Source organism: Sinohyriopsis cumingii, chromosome 8 (genome assembly GCF_028554795.1).
Source record: "Sinohyriopsis cumingii isolate HCF-2022 chromosome 8, ASM2855479v2, whole genome shotgun sequence".
NCBI lineage: Eukaryota > Metazoa > Mollusca > Bivalvia > Unionida > Unionidae > Sinohyriopsis > Sinohyriopsis cumingii.
The window spans coordinates 103,696,891-103,709,191 of record NC_142968.1 but is presented as its reverse complement, the minus strand read 5'-3'; the positions used below and the strand labels follow the sequence as shown (position 1 = coordinate 103,709,191).

General features: G+C 34.0%; 1 protein-coding gene across 1 annotated transcript in view; it reads right to left on the bottom strand.

The window, feature by feature from the left end:
• LOC149794279 (uncharacterized) overlaps positions 1-12,301 on the bottom strand; it is a 72,058-nt gene that overhangs the window by 42,695 nt on the left and 17,062 nt on the right. The window contains exons 2-3 of the mRNA XM_089969098.1: positions 9,686-9,784; positions 1,774-1,911 (exon numbers count right to left, since the gene is read on the bottom strand). Of these exons, the coding sequence (XP_089825224.1) occupies positions 1,774-1,911; positions 9,686-9,752 (205 nt within the window). The 5' untranslated portion in view covers positions 9,753-9,784. The remainder of the gene's footprint in view (positions 1-1,773; positions 1,912-9,685; positions 9,785-12,301) is intronic.

Here is a 12,301-nt window from a genome sequence, read left to right as displayed (position 1 = left end):
TCAGGTATTACAACAGTTTCTATTAAATTATTATGGTGACAGCCAACAACAAATCTGTTCCTTGCAATGAAATGGGTAGTTTACTTCTTATGTCAATTGGAGCATGAGATAAAACAATCTCAGAAAGCCAACCGGACTATATCTGCACTGCATTGTGAATTGTAATATAACCTAGAGCATGAGATAAAACAATCTCAGAAAGCCTATCAGACTATCTGCACCGCATTGTGAATTGTAATATAGCTTGGAGCACGAGATAAAACAATCTCAGAAAGCCTACCAGACTCTATCTGCACCGCATTGTGAATTGTAATATAGCTTGGAGCATGAGATAAAACAACCTCAGAAAGTCTACCATACTATATCTGCACTGCATTGTGAATTGTAATATAACCTAGAGCATGAGATAAAACAATCTCAGAAAGCCTACCAGACTCTATCTGCACCGCATTGTGAATTGTAATATAGCTTGGAGCATGAGATAAAACAATCTCAGAAAGTCTACCATACTATATCTGCACTGCATTGTGAATTGTAATATAACCTAGAGCATGAGATAAAACAATCTCAGAAAGCCTACCAGACTCTATCTGCACCGCATTGTGAATTGTAATATAGCTTGGAGCATGAGATAAAACAATCTCAGAAAGTCTACCATACTATATCTGCACTGCATTGTGAATTGTAATATAACCTAGAGGATGAGATAAAACAATCTCAGAAAGCCTACCAGACTCTATCTGCACCGCATTGTGAATTGTAATATAGCTTGGAGCATGAGATAAAACAATCTCAGAAAGCCTACCAGACTATATCTGCACTGCATTGTGAATTGTAATATAGCTTGGAGCATGAGATAAAACAACCTCAGAAAGTCTACCAGACTATATCTGCACTGCATTGTGAATTGTAATATAGCTTGGAGCATGAGATAAAACAACCTCAGAAAGTCTACCAGACTCTATCTGCACCGCATTGTGAATTGTAATATAACTTTACTGCTTCTCCAAAATAAAAGCCTCCTGTAAGCAGGACTTTTTCTCCCAGCGGTTTGTGAGTCTATTTTTACTTAAATGTATTTCCCTCTTCACATGAAGGTAATTCTTTTTCAATTTCCCCATTTTCAGCTTTTCGTACTTCTTTAATTGCTTTGTATGTGTTGCACGCGTTGCTGGCTACAACAAATATTTTCACAAGTTGATGATCAAAATACGTTCCTCATGGATGATTTTACTGTCACTTAGTACTTTGTTGACCTCATGAATACTGTTCAACTTACAGATGTTGCATCATGTCTAAAATATTACATGTAACGAACCTTTAAAGGAACACGTATGGAAAAATGGTGCTCGAACTCTATATACACATTTAATTCTTCCACTGTTACCCTCATAAGGAAAATAAAATGTTTCCTTTACAAACGATATATGGATGAACCTTGAATATGAAAAACAAGACAAAATGAGAAAGCTGCCTCACCTTGCATACAACGGATGTCTCGCTTGCACTCCTCTACTTTACACTTCTCGAGTGCTTTCTCAAACTCAGTTGCATGTAGTGCATAGGGATTTCAGGGGAGATTTCGAAAGCACAAAGGTTAGGCCCGTATTCAAGTATAATACATAATTTATAACATCTGGAGATTTTATTTCATGCCTATAAATCAGGTATTTATTTCTTGCATACATACACAAAACATACATACATAAATGCATACATACATATAGGCAGACAGGCAGGCAGGCAAACATACATATAGACAGGCGTACAAACCTTCAGGACAACACACAGAAAACCTGTCCAATGGATCTATCATACAAGAATAACCCTTGGGACAGTCTTGGTGGGTTGGTCCACGGCCACAGAAAACAGATGATAAAGGTGATCCGAAAGCGCATGGGTTCTGAGTCTCTGAAATGACAAAATTACTTTTAACGTGCGAACTAACCGCGCTTGCATTTTCACTTATATTCCTTGCCCTTATTGTCTACATCTCATCATAACGATGATGTAGCTTTGCTGATATAACTGCTATCATTGCTTGATATTTGCTTGATAGGTGCTTTCATCCTTACAAATGTTTGCGTTCCAGTTTAATCAATATGGCTCCAAAACAGATTAAGACCTCAAATGTTTTACTTATGTATTTTTGCTACATGCTCAGTATTTAGAATAAACATCATTGGTATGCGTTCAACTGAAAACAAGTGCAGGAATCAAACTTTCAATCTGATCATAAAATATTCGTCAGAATTTCCCTTACTTCAACATGCTTCCCCGCTGCAACGCTACGCTGCGCATTGCAGCTCTTGACTCACATATTGCTTCCAACATAAATTACATCCCACAAATTACTTCCTACATAAATTACTTCCTACACTAATTACTTCCCACAAATTACTTCCTACACAAATTACATCCTGCAGTGTGACAGTTTATAGTTATGTCTCACACTGGGGCATGTCCCACCCAGTCACATTATCCTGACACCAGGCCGACCAGTCCTAACACTAATAAGTCTTTGGTATGACTCAGCTGGTGTTCGAATCCGCGACCTCCCGCATCCGTGGAAAGAAATAAACCAAGTTAATGTATCGCACTGTGCATGATTGGTGACATTTGCAGCTGCTTGTAAAAAAGTCGCTATTTTGTAGACCCAACTTCACGCTGTCTCTCTTTCGAATGACCTATATCAGCATTCTTGATACACTACATAAATGTATTAACGTTTTTCATAACACAACATTCAGCATAGTGTTATAATTTAAAATGCCCCGAGTGGCCGAGTGGTCTAAAGCGCTCACTGTTCCGGATCACTGCCATCTCACCTCTGTCTACGTGGGTTCGAGTCCAAGGCTCGGCTAGCGTGAACGTGGGAAAGCCTGCCAGTAGCTTCTCGTTGGTCGGTGGTTCTTCCCTGGGCTTTCCAGGGTTCTTCCTCCACCAGTTATACTGGCCGCCATGTATAGCCTATGTTGTACTAAATATGGCGCTAAGCCCTAGAACAACAAAAGTTATATTTTAACTTAACTGAACACTGAAAAAAATAGTGAGGTAACAAGGAGGATGAAAGATAAGCAGAGCAAAGAAAATAAAAAGCCAACAAACAAAGATTTGAATGATATTATCTTCGATCTTACTCTTACTGGCAAATACTTTTAAGGCACCCAAACTGTAAACTGTGAGAGAACTACTGAGGGTTTAGTCATATCAGCAAATTATAATCAAATCCATACATATAAAGGTCCATAGGTATGCACAAAATCTAGGCAATTAATTGAAAACATTGCAAAGGCATACTTATTTCTCTCAAAGATTGCATGAGAAATGCTAGCTACATACACTTTATATTATTGACTTTTGGTGTGTAAATTAAACCAAAACGTTACACTCAATCACGTATGATCAAACGGCATAGCTTAAAAAAACAAACATAAAAGGAACGACATTAAATTTGTTGCAGTTAGAACACAAAACTGCATCAAGACAATCTTGAATTGAGCCATGCAGATAACCACAACTGTTTCTATCAATTTTTATTTTTTAAGCAACATCAATAATCCTACTGGAAAAAGATGTGTATAGACTTCATTTACACTGAAATGAATTTACGTTGATATAAATCAGATTTATTAAAACTAGTCGCGTACTTACTGCAACCCTTGCGCAAAATGGAGTATCAGCAAATATACACTAGTGTAAAGAAATCAGTCACATGGGACAGAAAACAACCACGATGTTTGGCCTCACCATTGCATATATTTGCATTTAGAATAACACTGCGAAAGTCTGTGTGATTGTTTCACTACGCTCGCTGCAAGTCAATGAAAATAGAAAAATTATATGCTTGCATAACTTTGTGGAAATAGAATGCGTGGAGAAACCCTTACATAGCTCATTAGCATCGTGTTATAAGTATATTTTACATACCAATAACGACCCGATTAATTTTACATAATACGGACAGACGAAACGACGGTTAGGACAAACGGACAATATGTAAGGAGCAGATGGTAGAAACGGAAACATTGACTGTTTTTAAAATTAAAAAAAATAAGTGATATGGCAAGAGTACGACCCTTCGGGACAGTATACAGAGTAACTATCTAGTGCATGTACGTTACAAACATAACCTGTTAAACAGTGTTTATGATTTTAGTCCTCTGCAAGGCAAAGGCGATTCAGCTGGCATTGGTTTTGCTTGCTTTAAGACGTCAAAAATGCATATTCACCGAAACTTAACACTGGCTTTAAAACTCACTCCAAGTTAGGCAGTACTAACATCTGATGGAGGATTCAGAGTAAATTATGAACTGTAGCAGAGGTTTCTTACGAACCTTCATTTACATATAACATACTGATCTGTCAATATATATTAAAACTAACGAACCAATAAACACAATGGAATAGGTGTGCCATTTTAAGGAAAAATAGCCATCCACGGCTCATAATCCAACCCTCTTTGAAAACAATTCTGGTTCCGCCTATGACATGTAAGGAATAAATGTGTTGCTTAAATTAACGAAGTTTCCTTCTCAGCTTCTTCCTTTCTATTAAATAATGTATCACAGGAAGATTGATTTAAACTTTCAACGACGCAATCCTAAGAACACAGATGATATATGGTTTGTGACTATTGCATATCACCCATTATATAAGGAATTCCTCATACATTTACTCTAGATTGAATGGAAACGCTTCATTCAGATGAGACGTAGCGTTTTTAAAAATAGATTCTGAAAAAATTAATTTAACTGCTATTAACGGAAAATTATATTCGCTGTATTGAGCTGCAAAAACAAATTACACGTCTGCTACTGTCGCTATGATTTTGCTTCTGGTTTTTGGTTTGTTTTTCCAGTGCTTATTTATGGCACGACTGGTGACGCATATGTAACTGTGACTTCGATCAACAATAACGTTTCTTGCATACATTCAATGAGAGCAACCGTTACATAGGTGAATAACACATTAACAGACGTATTGGGTCCGGCAACTTGTCCAGATACCGTCTTGATCTGAATACCTATTAAATGTTTTTGAAAATGAAAAAAATAATCAAAACAAATAAAGAATAAAAGAAATTTGCTTTAAAGACCACAAACAGATGATTTTCAACAAATGTATCATACGTATTCGACATTTCGTGTTCTTGTAGGGACTTGAATGTTCACTTTCTGAAACATTTTTCACTTCAGGATATTGTTTCGCTTACGAACAGCGTGTGAGTATACTTTTTTGTCCTGGGAATGTCACGCATGATTACATCCGGTTTGAAGGCGCCATTTAGAAAAAATAAACACTAAGCACGTAAGTATGTATATTCAAAAGACATAATTACATTTTGAGACATCACGTTATATCCAGAAATCAGATATTTTCCCTCTTGGTTTTGTTTTAGATATGTAAACATACAGGAGAACAAACCTTCAGGACAGCATAAGGCGAACCTGTCCAGTGGATCTATCTTACAAGAATAACCCTTGGGACAGTCTTGGTGGGTTGGTCCGCGGCCACAGAAAACAGATGCCAAAGGTGATCCTAAACCACATGGGTTCTGTGTGTCTGAAACGATTATATATATATATATATATATATATATATATATATATATATATATATATATATATATATATATATATATATATATATATATATATATATATATATATATATATATATATATATATATATATATACATACATATATATACATACATATATATATATATATATATATATATATATATATATATATATATATACATACATACATACATACATACATACATACATACATACATACATACATATATATATATATATATATATATACATACATACACACACATACATACTATACATAAATACATATACATATACATATATACACATATACACATATACATATATATATATATATATATATATATATATATATATATATATATATATATATATATGTATACATACCTACAAACATGTACATATATATACATACAAACATGTACATATATATACATACAAACATGTACATATATATGCATACAAACATGTACATATATATACATACAAACATGTACATATATATACATACAAACATGTACATATATATACATACAAACATGTACATATATATACATACAAACATGTACATATAAACATATACAAACATGTACATATAAACATATACAAACATGTACATATAAACATGTACGTATATATACATATAAACATATGCATGTAAACATATACATATAAACATACATACATATAAACATATACATATAAACATATACACACATATAAACATATACATATAAACATATACATACATATAAACATATACATATATATACATATAAACATACATATATATACATATAAACATATACATATATATACATATAAACATATACATATATATAAACATATACATACATATAAACATATACATATATAAACATATACATATATATACATATAAACATATATATATACATATAAACATATATATATATATATATATATATATATATATATATATATATATATATATATATATATATATATATATATATATTATAAAGTTTTGTTTATCGCTTATCTTTGAGTATGTCTTGATCAGACCATTATGAAATGTGTGCCATGTTCATTTCAAATCTTGACATTCCAACTAAATTAAAATGGGTCAAAAGTAGATCCCAGACTCTTAAGTTTCACTGTCACAGCGTAATTATATGTTGAATATCATCATCTGAACCGACAAAAATGATGTGAGAATTGCATTTTCAATTCGATCCCCCAAACATTTCGAAATTCTTTTCCTTGAAACGAAGTTCCCCATTACAACACTTCGCTTTGCAGTTCTTGCATCACACATTACTTCCTACTCTCTACGTATTAATTTACTTTGCAAAGTATAAACCGTCTGAGTGCTAAATACTGATGAATATCAAAGGTATAACTATTTGAAAATTGCAAATTAAAAATGGACGATGAGAGGCCTATATTGCAGTTACTATGGTTACATTTGGCAAAGACCATAAAGAGTGATATTGAAGAAATTAAGCAATTTTAAGTATCACGTTACGCATGCGTGACGCAGTTTTTGGTTGCGACAAAACAGACGGCTACATCTGTTCGTTTAAACTTGATGATGATCTACGTCATCGTTCTGATATGCGACATTCAAATAATATTCTCCTTTTCATAATAAAATAGTTCACATGTGTTACATTTATTTTAACTGAACTGATAAGTTCTTCATAAAAAAAAGATATTTAAAAAAAAACGAACGGAAAGAAAAGAAAAAGCAAAGAAACAATGAACTGAATATAATCTTAAAGCCTACACTTAGTCAAATCAATTTGGCGAGGCGGTCAAACTGTAAACTGTAACAGAACTACAAATGGATTCAGTTATATCAGCAAAATATATTCAAATCCATAGAACAGACAGTACATAAGCAAAAATAATATATGCAATTCAGCGAAAACGTCGCAAAGGAATAATTAATTCTCTCATAATTATTGCATGAGTAATGGTATTGTAATAAATTTGGAGCATGCGCATTTGGTTATAGCACTTCTTTTTAAAGAAGTCTTCGATTTTTGTGATTACTTGTCTGATTATTGGAATCGGTGCAATGGAAATATTCCTTAGACCGAAATAATTAGCCAATTACTTGGAGCAAACGTCACGGAGTGAAGTGTTAGTGAGTTTCCATGATGCATTTTTATTACAGAAGTATGGTTGGGTACAACAACAAAACATATAATTATATCAAGACAACGATGACAACGGCAACGACAAGTGTGCCTGTTGAGTCGAATTTTAAACCAAAATTGATAGTTCCTTTGGAAATAAATGTATATAGATTTTACTTACAACAAAAAGTATTTGCATGGCCATAAATCAATTTTATAAATGTTCGCGGACTACTGTGGCCATTTGTCTGGAATGGAATATCAGGGAATAAACGCTTTTTAACGAAATGCGTGAAATGGTAGATGAAACAACCATGATATTTTATCTCAAAATTGTACATGTTTTACATTAAGAATATCTTAGCGTGATTGCTGAACAATGCAAGTAAATGAAAATATAAAATCATATACGAGCATAATTTTGCGGAAATAGAAGACGTGGAAAAAACTTCAGACAGCACCAATAACGATATTTACGTATCCATGGTAAGTTAGAGGATGTGGATGGACGAACCGACGGTTAGGACGTACGGACAAATCATAAGATGTAGATGGTACAATTGGAAACAGTGTTTCAACCTTGTTCTAAAAGAATTGAACCAGTTCTGTGCCAATCGTACAAACCTTCAGGGTAGCATGAGCGAACGTGTCCAGTGGATCTACATTACAGACATAACCTTTAAGAGAATAATGATGCGTTGGTCCTATGCCACAAAAGACCGAAGGCAAAGGTGATCCGATATTCCTCTGGCTTTGTGTGCCTTAAATTGGAGCCATAACTCGTACGCAGCAAAAGTTGTAATTTTCCCGCAACATTCAGGCACTAAATAAGGCGCGATGAATATCTATTATAATTCTCTCATCTGAATAACATATACCTCCTAGTTTGCTTCCCCACACAAAGCTCGTGTAAGCATGTGATCAATATTGGAAAGGAAACAATTTTATTTTGAGCTGAGAAACTAGTCCAAAAATTGTAAAAATACTGACTGATTACTTATTCAATAAGAGCCAAAAATCTCTACTTTAGTTTTTCGAGTTTGTTTGCCTGATATCCGATTACAACTTGTTTTCTAATTTAATACGAGGTAAATAAATATTGCCAGTCAATATGATCGTCTCCATCCAAGACATGTTGTCCCATCGAAAATATGTTCTACCCACCCAAGACATGTGACCTCCAGATATCCTATGCAAGGGACAATTGATATTCGTATCTTTTTTCCTACTCTTAAAACATTCCGATATTTTTGGTTACACAGTCTGAACTCAACGCTTTAGTGCATCATCTCGGACGTGTCATTTCATGACTCAGATAAGAAAGATTAATAACATTTGAAAACAAAATAAGATTTTGAAAGAATACGAACCCTTGTTTTAGTTTTATATACTTTTGAAAGAATCTGCATCATGCTCTCTACAAATTTTAATCCGTATATAAGAAAGTGGAAAGATGTAGAAATTAATAGAAAATATTGTTATTAATATCTGTAGTAGTAGTTGTATTTGCAGCAAAAGAGACATAAAATGTTTTATATGACCCTACATTATTACCAGTATGGATAAGCAAGGTAATCAGATAATGTCATTTTAATGTTCTATAAACACGTGTTGATATGTTTAACAAATAAAACTTCTAACTGATTTTTCAAACAGTGGATGCAATGAACATCAAACATGAAAAGAGAATATATTCGAGAAGTACTCTAAAGGAACAAAGAAAACGCAACTTGAAAAATTAATAAGTATATTTTCTAAAAGTTTCTTTTATTACCTACAAAAATGTTTTAAAATTCCAACTGCTGCAAATACTGGTTCTGAGGGGTAGTTAGAGAAGAGCAGATATTTATTCATAAGATCAAACATAGCATATGTCTGTGTGTAGATAGATAGATGGATGGATGGATGGACGGACGGACGGACAGACAGACAGACAGACAGACAGACAGATAGATGATAGATAGACATTGACTTACCTCCAATAACACCAACGAACAAACTTATAAGAACAACGATTCTTTTCCTTGGTGACATCGGTTCCATTATTTGCAAACTCGGTCTGTGTTCTTCTTATGCTGAAACATACAGAAGTAATGAATAATAACAGCTAAATAACATATGCTGGCACGTAACTCTCTGTTTAATACTTTAAATGACCTCCAATTTATCGCTGTCGATTGTAACACATGTTCTATGTTTTGATGAATCATGCATCCTGCTTTAATGTCCTGAATAACAACAACATTATAAAAGCTATGACACCAATGATGTGTTGTGCCAGTTTAACCAAGCCATCAAGAGTTAGAAAATAATGAATCAGTATCAACATCTTGACAGGGCGGAAGGAATATTCTGATCCTCTCGGTTTCAAATGTGCATTTGGCATAGCCTCAAGAATAAAAAGTTAATTAAACTTTGTGAATCCCCTAAAGCCATCACAGAAGTGCGTAACTTGTTATCTTCATCTTCAGGGACAATTCCATCGCATTCACATGCATATTACTGAATAACATTAACCAAGGATTTATATTACTCTGGCATCACTAAGGCAATTAAATTCCTTATATATCGCCTTATTGTGCTATATTATTGATGAAATCCAGTGCATTCTTTATACGTTGAGGTACACCAAGGCTATCCTAGGTTAGGCACTAGATTACTCATTCTCTACAAAATCTGAAAATATCTACATCTAAACGAAGTGACTGGAATTTAGTAAAAGTGACATTTCTGGGACCAGCTGAACTGGATCTGTTCGGTTTGTCATCGTAAGCGAAAACCACAGGGCTGAAATCAAGAAACATTTTATTTTCTAGTTAGGCTTTAATTCTGCTTTCTATTAGGATATCCATTGCAGTTATAATATAAATGATAATCATGTGAAGATACAAGAGTGAAATGACATGTTACTCATACTTTTAACAGTTTTTCATTTGAATACGGGAGTACTTCAGAATGTCATGTCTTTCATAGTTCATAAAATAACTGTACACGAAATAGAAGATGCAAGAACCTGTATAAATCCAACACCCCTTTATTTTTTCTCAATCAGCTATGCCATGTACTGATTAGCAACCATGCATCATTAGAAACATTACATTAACATTGAAAATACTGGCTTAGAACAAGAACAAAAAAAAAACATTCGCTGAATTACTATAAAGGGTTGTGCATACTGGAAATATTTGTAACATTCGATATTGTACAGTCATTTTACATTCATTTCTGACAATACCATGGCGAAACCCCAATCATCACCTATATTATAAAATAATAAAGGAAAGACTCACAAATAACCTTGTATGAACAATCTACCGCCAGACAAATTGTTCCATATTAGTCAACAGGCACATATAAATTATATACTCAGTGCATTATTATTTCCTCCTACTCTCCACGCAAATATGGTAAAATATGTTGGCAAGTTTCCATGAATCAGGTGTAAATACTCTTCCTCAGAACCAAAAAATTATCTTGTTTCACACACGAATATTTATTTAACGTATACAACTATCCAGCGGCAAGACACGTTCTATAATTTTAAAAGCATAATTGTGCTTCTATCAGACGTAAATTTACACTGAAAATATGGTTGATATGGGATGGAGGGTGTTGGCAAAAGGATGGAGGAAATTTTGATTTCCGCAAGAGAACAGATGATTTATCGGTTTCAGAGGGAGATCTGACGCTTAATAGCAAAGAAAACATGACGGGATAAAATGCAAAACAATTTTATATTGGAACCTATGCACGATTTTACTATCAATCCAACAGCTGAAAATCTGACTGAATACCGTATATAAGATGCTAGAGCTTGTTGTACCATTTGGCAGGGGACAAATGGGGGTAGGGTGGGAAATGTTTCTTATAGTAATGGTTCCTACAGTACATTTTTTTTTACAGCTAGACCGTTACAATTATACCCTGGAAAGAATTAAAATGTAGGAGTTTCTGTGATTTCATCCGCTGGGCCATTGCAAGGGATTCCGTCCTGCAGACCCCTCGCCTATTTGTTTATGACCTCCCCCTCCAACGATATTTCTGGATGAAATATGGAGATCATATGAGTCTAGGTTGAACCCTTTCTGCTCTATTAAATCATTATGGAATATGGTACAAAAAACTAATTGTTAAAAGATAAAGCAGTTTTACGAACATCAAAAATTAGATAACCCATTGGTCATACCGACTGGTCGGGCTGGTGTCAGGATAATTGGACTGAGTGGGACATCATGCGACATGTCTGCGGCATGACGCCCCAGTGCTAGACATCACTATAAACTACCACACTGCACAGATCGTAGCGATATGACTGGACAAATTTAAAGCTACGTTAAAACTTTACGTCACACACACACACACACACACACACACGACCAGAAACATTTTGTTTGAGTTTTTATTTTTTATTTTAAATAACTCACAGAAGAATTATTCTAAAATCTCTGGCTGTGTCAAGAAACATGAAATAAAAGAAAGCTCTCAATTCAGACCTGCTAATGATGAAGATTACAGTAAATATTTCATTCTCAGCTAATAAGTCCAGTCCATCACATCTAGAAAAGCAGAATTTAGTTGGATCGACAGGAAAA